Here is a 17,006-nt window from a genome sequence, read left to right on the forward strand (position 1 = left end):
GATATGGTTGGTTGAGTTGGGAGTGGGGTGGAGGGGGAGAGTCATGAAAGAGATATTTTGATAGAGGGGGTCCTTTGGGGTTAGGTAGAAACCTGGTGCCAGGGAAACTCCCAGGAATCTACAAGGATGACCCCAGTTAAGACTCCTAGCAGGTAGTGGAGAGGGTGAGTGCCTGAACTGGCCTTCTCCTGTAATCAGACTGGTGACAACCCTAATTGTCAACAGAGAGCCTTCATCCAGTAACTCATGGAAGCAGATGCTGAGATCCACAGCCTAGCACTGGGCTGAGCTCTGGGAGTTCAGTTGACCCAAGAGGGAGGAGGGATTGTATGATCAAGGGGGGTCAAGATCATGATGGGGATACCCACACAGACAGCTGACCTTAGCTAGTGGGAACTCACGGACTTTGGACTGACAGCTAGGGAGCCTACATAGGATCCACCTAAGCGCTCTGCATGTGGATGATGGTTGTGTAGCTTGGTCTGTTTGTGGGCCTTAGAAGTGGGGTCAGGACCTGTCCCTGGATCATGAGTTGGCTTTTGGGAACTTATTCCCTATACTGGGATGCCTCACCCAGCCTTCATGCAGGGAGAGGAGTTTGGTCCTGCCAAAACATGATATGACATGCTTTGTTGACACCCATGGGGGTCCTGCCATTTTCTTGATGGAGGAGGAGTGGATGGGGGTGAGAATAGATGGGAGGTGAGAGGAGGGAACAGAAAGAGAAGAAAGAGGGGAACCTACGGTTGGTATGTAAAATAAATGAAAAAACTTAATACAAAAGTAAGCATTTGGGATTTCCTTAAATACAGTATTTGTGGGGAAGAATCACTGTTATTATGGTACATGTGTTTGCATAAAAATTCCAGGCCTTTACATAAACCAAATGTTTTTAAGAAGGCAAATATAAAAGCATTCTGTGCATGGCTTGGACTTTGCCATCAGTATGTGGTTGCTATGCTATTACGGAAAACAATGTTAACATTTGCTTGATTAAAAAGCCACTGACCCTGAAAAAAAAACTCTGCGCTTGAGAACCATGCAAGTTCTGAAAACAATTGCAAAATATTTCAAAATGCTTTAAGGATACTTACAATTTTGTATTGGGCCCCTCCCAGAGCTCCCTTTGGCTGCACATGGCCTATGGGTTGCAGACATGCCTGGTAGGTGCTGACTTTAACTCTTGGAAGCCCGCAGTACCCGTGCTTTTCCACCCTCACCTCAACACGTAACGGTCTGGAGGCCACTTGAATAACTAAGCTTTATTTTTCAATTGCTTTGTCATAATGAAGGTGATAGTCCATATAGAATAAGAACACTTCTGGTATTAATAATTTTTATCTCAGTGTTTATCCTAATACATATTTCTTTTCCCTAAATTTTAACACTTTATCTTGTCTCTCATTTTTATCATTTGTCTTTGTAAATTGGATTCTGTAGATCAAAATGGAAATTATATTTTTCCATAAGCACACTGCTCTCTGCGACACACACATGTGACCCCCCCCCTCTTTCACACACACATCTGCATGAACTTTTAAGAGTTAGGAGAGAGGCTAAGTCCTCTGTGTCTGATGACAACATCTTTGTTTTTCCTTGACACGTCCCTGAAGAAACCGTGTCCCCTTATAAGTGGAGCTGGTGTGGTATGAAGAATGGGTGTCCAGAAGCCAAAGGAAACCATGTAGAACTTACATATCATCCTTTTGCCATCTGCCTTAAGTAGTTTCAGTGTGAACCAGAGCACATTTATGAAATTAAATGCAGCAAGGGTGGTGTTCCAATTTGTCCTCATGCCACCGTAGTGGATAATCCTGGGTAGTAGTTCTCACATTAATACCACTTTCCAGAGAGAAACTAGTTGTCTTGGATTTTATTTGCCCTCCTTTCCTCATATAAAAACAAAAATGCATTCGATAATGGGCTTTCCCAAAGGTATTCCTGCAGTTAAAATAAAGCAAGGATATATGAATTTCAATTGCCAATGTACACTGACTCATAGTATTTCTATTTCAGGCCAGTTGCTGCGGTTAAAAATGTTTCGTGAAGACCATGGATCGTGGATGACAATGTTCTTCAGCACCATTCTGTTCCTCTTCCTCTTCTCTCACATATATAACACGGTTCTTCTGATGGATGGTAACATGGGGTGAGTTATTGACCCCCTTGAGCTGTGCTGAGGGGTGTATGTAGCATTCTCCGAAGATCTCACTCAGCATCTTCAGTTCTTGCAAACTTGCCCCTAAATAGAGATAATTTGTGCTTGTCTTACTTAAGACATTTAGAACCTTTCTTTCTTCCTTTTAGTAAGATGAAGCATTTTATAACACTGAGGCTTATTCCTTACTTTTAACACCTTTTTGTGGTATAGTTTGAATGCGGGTACCAATTTTATTATAATGGGAGAGAACAGGGAGTCAGGAAGCCTAATGGGTATAGCAGGGCTGTGACAGACTCCAGGGTTGTAACTCATGATCCACGTCTGGTGTGATAGCATAGAAACAAACAAACAAATAAACAAACAAACAAACAGCACCTCTCTTTGACAGTTTCAACAGAGAGGACCTGATAAAGGCAGACGGAACACCACCGCCCTTAGCAGACCACAGCAGCGGGGAGATTTGCTGTGACCTCACTGTAGAGTTTCTTCCAACTTTCTTCAGCTCTGTGGTTGCAGAGCAAAGCACAGCAGTCAGCTTTTCAACACAGCTTCCTCTAGCTTTGCTTTCAGTTGAGTTTAAAGGCAGAATGCTGGAGGTTGGTTTATCTTACAGTCTTGAGAAGTAGACGGGTAGCAACAAGAAGCCACTTACGCATTAGGCATTGAGTAAATGGCTAGGGAGGGTGTCTAGCCCCCTCACTAGATTGTGGCCTCCCTCTCTAGGTTGCAGGCTAGCTACAATCAATCGTTTCTATCATGTGAGGTGGTTTGGATGCTGTATACAGACTTTGGCCATCATTAAGTCCAGAGACGAAGCCCTTTTAGCATTTTTTTTCTTCCCACTGTAAAGGGGCTGACTAGTCATAGAAAAGCAGATGTTTCACAAGGATGATACTTTATAGTCGCAACATCCCTGAATGACTTCAGATCAAATGGTCAGGCCTTGGAACACTATTGTGTTGTCATGATTATTTTTTTTGTATCCAGATAATGACACTGACAGTGGGTTTATTTTTGACAATGGAGTTATAGGTTCTCACTTGGGCTTCTCAGAATACTCCTGAGCTTTATCCTGGGATAACAGTGGATGGCGACAACTTGGCATTGCCTAAGGTGGTCAGAGGGTTCCCTGCAAGACTTTGTACTTTAAAAGCACTGGATGGAGTCTGATGTGATAACACAGGCCTATAATTCCAAGCACCTGGGAGCCTGAGGCAGGAGCATGGATTGTGTTTTTATATGGAACTCATAAGGCCTGTGTTAAGGATTTAAATGATGATATCGAGATTTAAAAATAGCAAATTGAATGTAGTAACATGCACGGAGTAAAACACTCAGCAGCTAAATCAAAATAATCCTAAAGAGAGCACGCAGCTGCTGAGTACTTAGCGGCAGGCATGAATTGTCCCAGTTCTAAACATCACACTGACCCTGTGCAATTGCTGTTAATCTACCAGTCGAGAATAAGACCAGTACCACAATACAAAGTCAATTTTGAAGCAAGCTTTAATTACTGGCCAGGTGGATGAGCTTTGGCCAGGTCCATCTCTAGGTTTCCAGAAGATGAGCCTGGGGTTTAGAGCAGCTTAAGTTTTCCATTAGGTTCAATCAGGGGCAAGAATACATCCTGATGTACCTCCAGCCTAAATCCAATCAGGGGCAAGCATACATCCTGATGTACCTCCATCCTACCTCCAATCAGGGGCAAGCATACATCCTGATGTACCTCCAGCCTGCATCCAATCAGGGGCAAGCGTACATCCTGATGTACCTCCAGCCTGCATCCAATCAGGGGCAAGCATACATCCTGACATATTTCCTGCCTGTGAACCTCCTGCCCACTGTGATAAAGCATATCTGGTGCAGATGGGTCAAACAAACTTGCTGAGGGGAGTGAAAACACGTGACTTGTCATCTCCTATAAACAATAACCTCCAGCATTTCAGGAACTGTGTGTCCTTGGGCAAGGGTCTTGCAGATCAGAGACATTTTTGTTTCATGAATCTCTTAGGCATAGTAATTAAAACTTAAGCTGTAACTTTGGCTGTCATAATTGTCTCCACTTTATGGATCAGTAAATTAAGGATTGCCCAAAGTCACGTTCAAGTTGATTCCCCACCCAAGAGAATAATAGAGTGGTTGACCTATTAAGTAGCAAATTTTAAGGACCCATCGCTTGAAAGGCCAGCACGCAAGCCCCTAAAGACTGGCCCAGCGACTCCGTTCACTGCATCCCTGCTAGTCTTCTCCACACTTTCATCTTCCAAGCTGACTTTGATAATCAAAAGAAATCGGAGGTATGTGTAGTTGTTAAGTGGATAGTTTACATCAATGCATCATTAGAGATTATGGAATATTTGAACTCGTATGTAATCTTTGAACTCTCCAGGGATCTGTCTCACGTTTGCTAGGAAAGAGCCTTCCACTGAGAGAATGCCTTTAAAAATGTCACCTGAAAAAAAAATACACAGCAAGGGACGAATTGTTTAACTCTACTGGCTTAAAACCTCAAAGGGCCATTTCCAAAGGATGCATGGGCTCTTAGCATGTGTGCGTGTGACTGAGAGAGTGTTTCAAAGCCAGTTTGTAGATTTGGTGGACAAACACATCTCAGGAAAAAGGGCATTGTTGTGCTTCTGGGCTTCTCCAGGATGCATGAGTAGCTGAGTTATTGATTCATCCTATGTAGGGTAGGGAGTGATAGAGCCGGAATATGAGAAGGACTGGGGACATGTGGACATCACAGGAGACTGGCTCATGCTGGAGGATCGCTGCCAGCAGAGAACACAGGCTTCTTCACACTGAATCTGGTTTGCATGGAGGGTTCCAGTCTGCTCTGGCTTAGGGATGCTTCTGGTAATGTTGGCCCAGACCCATTCCCAAAGTGTTTTCTGAACCCAGGAAACCTAATGTGGCCACTAACCTTCTGTACATATGTTTTGGGACTCTCTAGAATGAATGCTTTGACGAGATTATGTGATATGGGATATCCTTCTATATATGTATTGCTTTTATTGGTTGATGAATAAAGCTCTTTGGGCCAATGACTTAGCAGAGTAAAGCCAGGTGGGAAATCAGAATAGACACAGAGAGAAAAAGAGTAGGTGGAGCCAGAGAGATGCTGTGTAGCTGCTGAAAAAGGCAGGAGCTATGTAGCTGCTGAAGGAGGAGATACTAGAACCTTAGGAACCTTACCGGTAGGCCACAGCCTCGTGGTGATGCACAGACTGATAGAAATGGGTTAATTTAAGATGTAAGAGTTAGTTAACAAGAAGCCTATGCTATTGGCCAAGCAATGTTTTAATTAATATAGTTTCTATGTGATTATTTGGGTCTGAGTGGCTGGGAAATGAAAGCGCAGTCTCTGTTTACATTTATGTGTTAAGCATCAGTAGGGTTTCAGAGATTAAAAAAAAAGGGGGTATTTCTATCTTGGTCTGCTTTTAAAAATCCCAGATTTGGAACTGAATAAGAATTAAGTATAAACTGAGGCCCATGATTCCTGAGTACAGAGAATAAAACCTGGCCAGAACTTACTTGATAAGAAGTAAATTGCCTGACTTCTGTTTTTGCCCAGTTGAATCCCTGAAGTGTACAGTGATTCCTAAGATTTTAGGCATCTTTGGGGAACAGACTGAGGGGCAGTGAGAGAGACAAAAGGCAAACGAGCTTCATGGACCCGAAGGGCAGAGATTCAGACTGTGGGGAAACGTCTTCCCCACGCTTTTCTCTCTCTACTCCCTGCATCTCACAGCACCCACATCCTGCCCGTCACGAGTCCCTGTTCTGTGCATGCTCCAGGTTGTAGGTAAGGTTCCTAGGTAAGGTAAGGCAGCATTTGCCTTTAGCATTTTATAAGCAATTTCTTGCCCCACAATGTGGGTGGGCCCAGTAACCTCTCCTGCTGTACAAATCCTAGGACTGTTGGAGATATAACACAGCCGGATGGATTTTTAAAATGCGTAGCTAAGCTTATCCTGAAACAGAATAAAGCAAGAGGGGAAATGTCGACGGGCTTGCATACTAGGCAGCAGCTTGGGGATTTGAGCTTTTAGCTTTTGGCAGAGACCAGAATTGAGGATTTAGGCTGTGTGCTGGCTAGTTTTATGTCAACTTGACACAAGCCAGAGTCATCAGAGAGGATGAAATGTTAATTCCATCAATTGAGAATAGACTACTAATGCAGTTGAAAGCCAATTGTGAAGAAAGATTTAATTAAATACTGGCCAGGTGGATGAACTCTGGCAAGGTTCATACCCAGGTTCCTGGGAAATGGCCCTGAGTCACGGTTAAGAAGGAAAACATTTAATTCATTACATCCTCTATGAAGTCCAATGAGGGTCAAGCACACATCCTGATATACCTCCAGCCTACATTCAATAAGAGACAAGTGAACCTCCCACCCACATGCCCACCGTGATCAAGCACATCCGGTGCAGATGGGTCAGACAAACTTGTTTAGGGGAGTGAAAACATTTGGCTTGCTTTCTCCCACAAACCATAGCCTCCAGCATTTCAGGAACTATCTGTCCTTGAGCAAGAAGCATGCAGATCAGAGATATTTTTGTTTCATGGATCATTTAGGCATAGTAATTAAAACTTAAAGTGTAGTCTTGACTATTATAGGAAACTCAGTTGAGAAAATGCCTCCATAAAACAGGGCTGTAGGCAAGCCTGTGGGGGCGTTTTCTTAATTAGTGATTGATGTGGGGGAGTCCAGCCCATTGGGGGCTGGTGGTTCTAAGCTCTATAAAGAAGCAGGATGAGTAAGCCACGTGGAGCAAGTCAGGAAGCAGCACCCCTCCATGGCCTCTGCAACAGCTCCTGCCTCCAGGTTCTTGTCCTGTTTGATTTTAGCCTTGGATGTAGATGGAAGGCTTTTCATTGTCTTGCTTGTTCTCAGTGGACCAGTTTCTCTCCACCAGCCCTGTCTGCTCACAAGTCCCTGCAGCTGCTTATAAAATAACCACTCTTATTATCAGTTACAATTGTTTGGCCAATGTCTTAGGCTTCTTACTGGCTAGCTCTTACTATAAATCAACCCATTTCTATACTTTATATTTTACCACGAGGCTCCTGGCTTGTTACTTCTCATCTTGCTTTTTTGGGCAGCTACCAGGCATCTCCTTGACTCTGCCTAATCTCCCCCCCCCCCGCTCCCTCCCTCCCTCCCTCCCTCCCTCCCTCCCTCCCTCCCTCCCTTCCTCCCTCCCTCCTCCCCTCTCTCTCTGGATTTCCTGCCTAGCTTTACTCTGCTAAGACAATTGGCTAAAACAGCTTTATTTGTCCATCAATGAAAGCAACACATTGTAACACCTGCGTCTGTGTTACCCCCTCGGTACAGTTCACGCCATTGAACCATATGTGAGCAGGGCAAGGGCCTGGAGAGTGAAAGAACACACAAGAGACCTGGGTCATTCGAAAGGAGATCAGCCAAAGGCTGTTTATTCAACCTTGGGAAAATCCTTGTATACCTCACTGTTGTACAAGGATTTCCACCCAGGCAGGTGGGAAATTACCACACCCAAGATGGAGTAAACAATGCCCTACAGATAATCACCAAGTGGGGGCAGAGGGAGCACAGGAACAAACAGAATGTTTTAGCTGGCTGACCAGAAACTGTCCTCAAGATGAACCCCAGGAGCAGGGGTAGACCCATGAGCCCTACAACACATAATACAGAAGGACATTCCACATCAAATGAACTGATGTGGAAGAATACGTGAACCAAACCCTTTCTCAAGTTGCCTTTAGTCATGGTCTTTAATGAGAAAACAGAAGTCCTCTTGGTAGAAGAATCTGCAACGTGTGACAGGTGTTGTGGGCACAGCCAGGCAGCTGGGAAGTTAGTCCCACCTAAACTGGGTTTGTGGTCTAAATGCAGTTTTGGGATTTTGAGACAGCTTTAGGAGTTTGAGCCCATGTCAAAACCTTGGATCTTTTCCTTGATAAGTTTCAGACCCTTACTTCCCTGGAGTCTCCCGTAACTTGTGGAGTTCCCAGACTGCTGTGTAGAGCAATTTACTTTCCTCCTGCCTCACCTTCTGTCCACCTTGACTTCCCTGAACATTTCTTTTAATAACCAAAACTGTGCTAATGCATTTTTCAACCAAAATAACCAATGCCTCTAAGGATGCTGCTTGGCCAAGTAGAACACGCATGCTGTGAAACCACCGCAGTGTGCTTTTGCTTTAACATAGTAGGTGTGTTTTTTTCTATGGTTGGTTCGTTAGCTCTTAGGGCAGAAAAGCAGAAATACAGAAATAGTCTAAAACAAAGCAGTAAAGCACTTGTTTGCACCAGAAGAGTGTGGCCGCCACAGTTGAGCCTTTGCAACCACAGCACAACATCTGAAGACTAGTGCATTGCTTACACACAGGACCAGACTCTCTGGGAAGAAAAATCGAGGACAAGAGCTGGAGCTGATTTTGTGTGAACCTTCTAGTTCCTGCTGTGTTCTACTAGGGGTCATGTTTGTTTGTTTGTTTTTGCTTTTGGAGACAGGGTTTCTCTGTAGCTTTGGAACCTGTTCTGGAACTTGCTCTATAGCCCAGGCTGGCCTGGAATTCACAGAGATCACCTGACTCTGCCTCCCGAGGGCTGAGATTAAAGACATGTTCTACCACTGCCCGGTCCACTAGGGTCTTAAAGCCTGTCTGTGTAGGTCTGGGGTTAGAGTTCAGAGCTTATTTGGGAGGAATGAAGAGAGATGTGCTCCAAGGTCCAGGCTGACATCTTACCGATTAGAAAACTGAGATGTCATGAAAGGCTCGGAGCATCTTAGCATTTGGATTCTTCAAACACCTTTTAAAAGTATGAGCATAGGAGTCAAGACCATGATGGGGATACCCACAGAAACAACTAGCTCGAGCTGATGGTAGCTCACTGATCCTGGAATGACAGCTAGGGAGATGCATAAGACTGAACTAGGCCCTCTGAATGTGGGCGACAGTTGTGTGGCTTGGGCAGTCTGTGGGGCTATTAGCAGTGGAACTAGTATTTATCCCTAGTGCATGATCTGGCTCTCTGGAGCCCATTCCCTATGGAAGGAGATCTTGCTCAGCCTAGATACAGCAGGGAGGACCTTGGTCCTTCCTCAAGTGATGTGACAGACTTCCTTGACTCCCCATGGGAGGCTGTACCCTCTTTGAGGAGAGGATGGGGGGTGGGGTGGGGAGAAGGTAGGAAGAGTGGGAGGACGGGAGAAGGAGGGAACTGGGATAGGTATTTAAAATAAGATTGTTTCGAAAATAAAGTAAGTGGGATTTCAAAAATGAAAAAAAAAGTATCTTTCTGAAGAGCATTTTAGTAACAGAAATTTATACCAAAAAGAGCCACTGGAGGGCAGCAAAAGACACGTTTTCAGTGCTGGTCGATAGCAGGAGTAAGGGTTTTTCTCCCAGGAAAAGAGGAGTGAATGTGGGAGAAAAAGGAGGAGACTGTGACCCAGGGGCGCGATATACACAAGTGACAGTGTTAGCACAGGCTCAGTGTCCCCACGGTCAGATGGCTAAAAAGCACCCGAGCCAATCAAATAGAGAAATCTGCCCTTCTCCGAATTTCTGAAACACAGTGTTGACATTTTTGTCTGTCTTGTTAGAGAAGATTTTTTTATGTTCTTTTTTATTGTTTTTATTGAGCTATATATTTTTCTTCCACTAGTTTCCATTCCTCTCCCCTCATCTCCTACCCTCTCCCATAGCCCCATGCTCCCAGTTTACTCAGGAGATCTTGTCTTTTTCTACTGCCCATGTAGATTAGATCCATGTATGTCTCTCTTAGGGTCCTCATTGCTGTCTAGGTTCTCTGGGATTGTGAATTGTAGGCTGGTTTTCTTTGCTTTATGTCTAAAAGCCACTTATGAGTAAATACACATTATATTTGTCTTTCTGGGTCTGAGTTACCTCACTCAATATGGTGTTTTCTAGATCCATCCTTTTGCCCGCAAATTTCAAGATGTCATTATTTTTTTCTGCTGTGTAGTACTCCATTGTGTAAATGTACCACATTTTCCTTATCCATTCTTCAGTTAAGGGGCATTAGGGCAAAATTACAATTACACCGCTTCCCCCTTCCTTCCATCCTTCCAAACCCTTCCATGGTCCTCTCATCCCTCAAATGGGTCATTGAATTATTGTACATGTATACAATAACTTATAAATGTAATCTGATGGGGCTGTTTAGTGTTGCTTGTGTGTATATGATTTCAGGGCTGAGGACTTGGTATTGGATAACCAGTTGGGGTTCTCATTCCTGGGAGAGGCTAATTCTCTCTCTCTCTCTCTCTCTCTCTCTCTCTCTCTCTCTCTCTCTCTTTCTCTCTCTCTCTCTCTCTCTCCCTCTCTCCATTTTTTACTTGCCTCTCATTCGTTGTCTAGGGCATGGGATCCAGTGAGGCGTCCCCCTCCTGTGTTAGAGTGTCTAGTGACACTGTCATTCTTCAGGTCTTGTTTAGGCAGCCACATCGTTGAAGTGTCTATGCCTTCAGCTGCCCTGTCATTTCTAGGAGTGACAGACTCACGGAACATTTCCTGGTCTGATTCTTACAACCTTTTGGCCGCTCTTCCAAAGAGTCATATTTAAAGCTATGCTTGTGTGCATGTCTGTAGATGTGCACACTGCAGGTGCTCTGAGAGGCCAGAGGTGAGCTCCCTGGAGCAGGAGTTACAGAGAAACTGCCCGTGAGTGTCAGACACTGAGCTCAGGTGCTCTGGAGAAGCAGTGTGGGACCTTCCCCGAGCCATCTGGGGCACGTTTGGAGGATGACCTTGTATGATGCGCTTGACCTTACCGTGATCCAGTACAGGCTCCTAGGACAGTGTCTATAAGCACAGACACGCAATCATGTTCACATGTTTGTAGACATAATCCAGCATTAAAAAGCAAAGACTGCTTACCAGTGAAGAAACTAGACCTTCACGTTCATAAAATGTCCTCCGTGAATGGGAATGCTTTTCTGAACAATGGGCTGTTTAGGGAAGGCTGCAAAGCTGATGTTTCTAGAGTTCATCACAAAGAAAATCTCCAAATTATTTTTTGCCTTTTCCAGGTAGTTAATATATAAAAATGCATAAATAGCGATTAAATGTAGCATAGAGAAGAACTGAAGGGGGAAAGATAACGATGCAAGCAGTTTTGAAAGTATTCATATGCAAAGTCTAACAAAATGAAACAAGAAATGGTAGGCATAATGGAGGTGGCATAGCTCCTCAGCCCCTCTCTTCGTCTCCTTCCTGAGAAGCCCTGGTGAGGAACTCCTTGGAGACCTAACCTGGGTGTGGTGAAGACCAAGGGAGTGAGATATGACCAGAGCAACTGGACGAGGGTGGGTGGGAGGAGAAAGCGTTTGAAATGAACGCCTCTGAGGCCTCGGATTCATGTTGTGTAGGGAGAGGCAGCCCAAACAAGCGAGCGTGCATACGAAAGATACACGAATGAGAGCGTCAGGGACCAGGGTGCCCGGGGAGGTTGTCCAAGGTCTCACGCGTCTTAGGTCCCAGCACACATGACTCGCCTCAGCCCTGAGACTCTCCTGCTCTTCGTTTTCAGAGAATGACTGGTGCTTTGTCTACCATGGAGCGTGACACATGTCCTACCAGGAAGGATTGCTCACAGCTTTGCCTTCTCCCTGCGGAGGTCGGGGGTGGGGGTGGGGGTGGGGTCAGCACACTGTTTTAGTGGAAAAATTCAGGGAGAACTTCCACTTTAGGCAGAATTTGCTTTTCCAAGTTTACTACTTAAAAAAAATCTCATGAGGGGATGTGTGTGTGGAGAGGTGGCTCGGCTGTTAGACGCAGTTGCTTCTCTTGCTGAGGACCTGGGTTTGTAACTCAAGTTCCAGGAGATGCGATTTCCTTTTATGGCCTCTTGTGGGCACCAGGCATGCATGTGGTGAACATACATACATGCAGGCAGAGCACACACACACACACACACACACACACACACACACACAGACAGACACACACATATGCAGAGACATACACGCAGACACACACACACACATGCAGACACACACAGACATACACAGAGACATACATACACATACACAGAAACACACACACACACACACACAATAAATACACCTAAAAATCACAAAAGTACTTTGAAATTTCTTACTTGAATTCTTTTTTCTTCTATTTATTTATTATTTTTGCATCTCTGTGTCTATGTGTACATGCTTCTGTATGAGCATGTGTGCAGACCCACATGTGTGCACACGTGTGGAGGCTGGAAATCAATGCCGAATGTTTTTCTCATTCACTTCCCCACTTTGTATTTTGAGACAAGGTTTCTCACTGATCCTGAAACTTGCCAATTCTCCTAGGCTGGCTGGCCAGCAAGCCTCTTTCTCCACATCCCCGGGGGCTGGAATTGCAGGTGTGTACCCTGTGCCATAGCCTTTTGTGAATCGGCTGGGAATTTGAACACAGGTCCTCAGACCTGTGCATTAAGCCCTTTGCTGACTGGACCCTCTACTTAGCCTACTTTTTGCTGTTTCTAAAAAATAATTTTAAGCAACAGATAATAATCCTGTAAGTTTCTGGAGTCCAGAGTGATATCTGAAGCGCCCTGTCACCACTAATCTAGAAGTGGGGCCAGAAGCCAGTTGCACATTTTTACTCCAGCACAGTGATTGTTATTTGTTGGTCTTGAGTGGAAAGCGGGCTGCCCAGTTACCAGTACATACTGCAAGCTTCCTTCTGAGGAAGAGATATGTTTCTCTGTCTTTAATAGTGCTAAATCTGTTTTGGAAAATGGTGAGGAAAAATTAAATGGTCTTTATGAACATTTAACTTTTTGTCTGATTAGGAGTGATAGACTTAAGCACAAAATTGTTGATTTGAGCTGTGATCAATTAAGGAAAAACACCGACAATTTCCCTAAGTACTTAATAGAGCACTGTGTTCAGGGTAAGAGGGTGGAGGCTGAGCCTGGTTAGGAAGCTTCACTGGGCAGCTGATGCATGGCTGACTGCAAATTCTGCTGGAGTGGCGCTCAAATAATTTGTTGGCTTCATTCTTAATTAGGCTAAATACTGACTGGCTCATACAATTAATTCACAATAATAGCACCATTAATTACCAAGGCTGGGAGTAAGGGCTGAAGCTGGCTATTGAGAATAGACTGGGGAGAAGAAAAACAAATTGAAGGGCTAAGTCTGGTCAATAGGGTTGATATTGTGGGGCACAGACAAAAAGAGGAGAGAAGGAGGAGAGCGGAAGAGAGGGAGGGGGAGGGCAGGGAAGTGGGTAAAGAGGAGGGAGAGAGAAGAAGGGGACTGGCAGAGGGGATTGATCACGAAGCATAGTTATAGGAGAAACCCACACGAGGGTGGTTTGTTGTGGTGGAAGCTTTGATCTTCCATCACTTCATTTTGATCATATGAATGCAAACAGTACAGGATAACGAGGTATTCATATGCCCAGCTAGTGTTGTCTTAATCGATGGGTTCTTAGGGAATTGTTGAGAAAGACAATCAATGCTGTGTCCTTGTGACTCTCCAGAGTCCACACCGACTTGACCAGAGTGACAACAGCTCTGTGATCGCTGCTCGCAGCTCCGTACTCCACCCTCTTTAAAGAGGGGGTGTCACTCTAGCTCACAAGGGCCCGGCACTCAATGTGTAGCCAAGGCTTGCTTGAACTCATAAGAATCCTCCTGTCCCAAGTTCCCAAGGGCTGAGTTCATGTATGTGAGTCACCATGCTTGGTCATGTTAAGTATTCTGTCAGCTTGTTTCAGGAGAAAAATTCTGACCCAGGAAATAGAGTCATTTGGGTGATGACCACAGCTTAGCTGGTTCCTGGTATAACAATGGAGTTTACAGTGGAATATTTGTAGCCACCCCAGAGTTGTGGCAAATAAGCCATGTTTTCAGACCAGCTGCTAGCATTCTCTCTCATAAGGCAACTGATAAGGACTGATAAGGGTTATTTTTTATTGTGATAGCAGAGCTGTAAGTTGCTTTCTCAGCATGATGGCTCTCAGGCAGTGATAGTTTCTGTAAATCATTCATGGCAAAAAGAACGTTGGTCAATAAGATAGCATGGCCTCACTCATTCATTCATTCTTCTCAGTGCCAAGGGTCAAACCTAGGGCCATAAGTACATTAGAATGTGGTTAAGTGGACCACAGTTCCCACGACTGAAAAGATTATATTCGTTGCAAATTATTATTATTATTAGGGAGGTAGAACAGTTATTCCTAATTCATATAGAACTGCCCAGATGGGGACCTCTAGATTTCATCAAGCAGAAGCTTCTGTAAGTGTTTTGTGTGATCCACACCGATGCATATATAGTCATAAGCACACTCGCTCACGGCTGCACAGCTCTGCCTGGCATGAGGCTGGAGCAGGTGTTTATGAATAGACCCAAGCTGCCCCGTTCTGTCCATGAAAACAGACAAACGCAGCATTCATAGGGTTTAAAAAAGAAAATCAGGCATAGAGTAAGCTGCTGAATGGTTGCTTGGTAATTTTGATATTTTGAAAAAAGGAATGGAAAATTTGATGGGCTTAAGGATGGGGTCATGTACACGAGTTGTATAGCAGGCTGTGTGTGTGTTTGTGTGTGTGTGTGTGTGTGTGTGTGTGTGTGTGTTAGCTATTGTCCATACAATAATGAGTGTCTTTACATTTCATCTCAATTCCTGCTTCCTGGTGATGAACAGACAGGAAATGATTACTTTTAGTCATGGGAAGTTGATGTATATTTTATAGCCAAAGGCTCGAGACTTACCAAAATTATACAGTCTAATTTAACAAATTAATTAGACGGCCCTGTGCCATCTGAGAACGTGACATTTCTGTGACGACTTAACACATTTGCACTCTATTAACCCCACAATAACTCTCACAGGATTGATGAGAAACAAGGCGTAGTTTTATTAATGCACTATTTTATTATTTATATCTTTTCTTGCTAAGGTTATGTCAATTGAAGCAAGACTGTATGCAGCATTCTTGCTGCTGAGCTGGGATATCCTCCCTCTTCCAGGTACTTCAGTCTTGGTGAACTGAGCACCGCATGAATGAGGTGTGCATTCTGTTTGTCGTTAGGATAGACTCACACTAGCGTCTCCCTAGTCAGCCTCCTTTCATCTACGGTGAGAGCACTCTGACATTCCCTTTTGAGTTTGTTTTTCTGGAGAAGCAAGTGTGCCTAGCATCATACAATGTGTGTGTTAAAAGACACAAAGGGCTTGGTATGGTGTCCGCAACGTTGAAAGTCTTTAGAAATGGAATACTAAACAACCCGATTGAAACAACGTGTTAGACAACATTTTCTCCTAGTTTTTAAAAGCTTGCCGGGTGATGGTGGCGCACGCCTTTAATCCCAGCACTCGGGAGGCAGAGGCAGACGGATCTCTGTGAGTTCGAGGCCAGCCTGGTCTACAAGAGATAGTTCCAGGACAGGCTCTAAAAAAGCTGCAGAGAAACCCTGTCTAGAAAAACCAAAAAAAAAAAAAAGCTTATTTCTTTAGGTCATGAACAATAGAGTTCAATAAAATATAAATTGAATGGTAAGACTGGTACTTTTTATAATGTTCCTCGTTTTTATTCTGTCTCCTGAATATACACATTTTAGGTTAGGCCGGTGGTTCCCAGCTCTGCTCAAAGCACAGTGTATTCAGTGTCCTCTGCATTAAGAGCAAAGATGTGCTCGTGATGTAAAATGTTTGTATTCTGTGATCAAAGTAGTAATAGGCTTGAATGCTTCTTCTTATTGTTTTTTTTTGAAACACTTTAACCCAAGTTGGCATCACATTCATGTTATTCCTCTTGCCTCCCACTCCTGGGTGATGGTGAGAGTCACTATGCCTACCTCAACTGCTTCTTTATTATTCACAGTGCAATTCTCTGTGTGTGTGTGCGCGTGTGTGTGCGTGCAGTATACATATGCCTGTATTCATACATTTCATACATGTCTGGATGTGGTGTGTATGTTATGTGTATGGTGTATATGGTGTGTATGTGTGTGTGCAGTATACATATGTCTGTGTTCACACATCTATGGACGGTCTGAGAAGTCCTTTTGTATATGTGTTGGTTTTATTGGTTAATAAAAAAAGCTGCTTTGGCCCATGGCAGTAAGGTGGGAATTCCAAACAGATAGGAGAGAAAAGAAGGCAGAGTCAGACAGAAGCCATGTAACCACTGCAGGAGACAGACACTGGATGGAACCACATGGCAGTACACAGACTAATAAAAATGTGTTAATTTAGGATACAAAAGTTAGCCAAAATATCCCTAAGCTATTGGCCAAACAGTATTCTAATTAATACAGTTCGATTATTTGGGTCTAGGCAGCCAAAAAACTAAACAGCCTCTACCTATATCTGGATGTCTATGTGTTTTTGTGGTGTGTATGTTTGTATGGAGTGTATGTTTGTATGTGGTATGTGTATATGGTGTGTGTGTGTGTGTATGTGTGTGTGCAGTATACCTATATCTGTATTCATACATGTCTGGATGTCTATGTGTATTTGTGGTATGTAGTGATGAGCAGCGGGCCTGCTTTTCGTCCCACCTGGCTCCCGCATGGCTAGCTTTACACCTGAAATAACAACACACATATTGTATTCATTTAAACACTGCTTGGCCCATTAGCTCTAGCCTCTTACTGGCTAATTTTCACATCTTGATTAATCCATTTCTATTAATGTGTGTAGCACCATGAGTTGGTGGCTTACCGGGAAAGATTCAGCACGTCTGACCTGGTGGCTGGCTCCATGGCGTCTGTCCCAGAGAGGAGAGGCATGGCGTCTGCCTCACTTCCCTCTTCCTCCCAGCATTCTGTTCTGTCTACTCCACCCACCTAAGGGCTGGCCTATCAAATGGC

At 44.1% G+C, this 17,006-nt stretch overlaps 1 protein-coding gene across 2 annotated transcripts in view; it reads left to right on the forward strand.

Annotated features, from left to right (window-relative positions):
* Nucleotides 1–17,006, forward strand: part of Tmem117 (transmembrane protein 117) — a 429,197-nt gene that overhangs the window by 78,910 nt on the left and 333,281 nt on the right. For both annotated transcript variants that reach the window (XM_038343079.1, XM_038343080.1), the window contains one exon: nucleotides 2,017–2,149. In XM_038343079.1, the coding sequence (XP_038199007.1) occupies nucleotides 2,017–2,149 (133 nt within the window). The remainder of the gene's footprint in view (nucleotides 1–2,016; nucleotides 2,150–17,006) is intronic.

The sequence above is a fragment of the Arvicola amphibius genome, chromosome 9, assembly GCF_903992535.2.
Source record: "Arvicola amphibius chromosome 9, mArvAmp1.2, whole genome shotgun sequence".
Classification (NCBI taxonomy): domain Eukaryota; kingdom Metazoa; phylum Chordata; class Mammalia; order Rodentia; family Cricetidae; genus Arvicola; species Arvicola amphibius.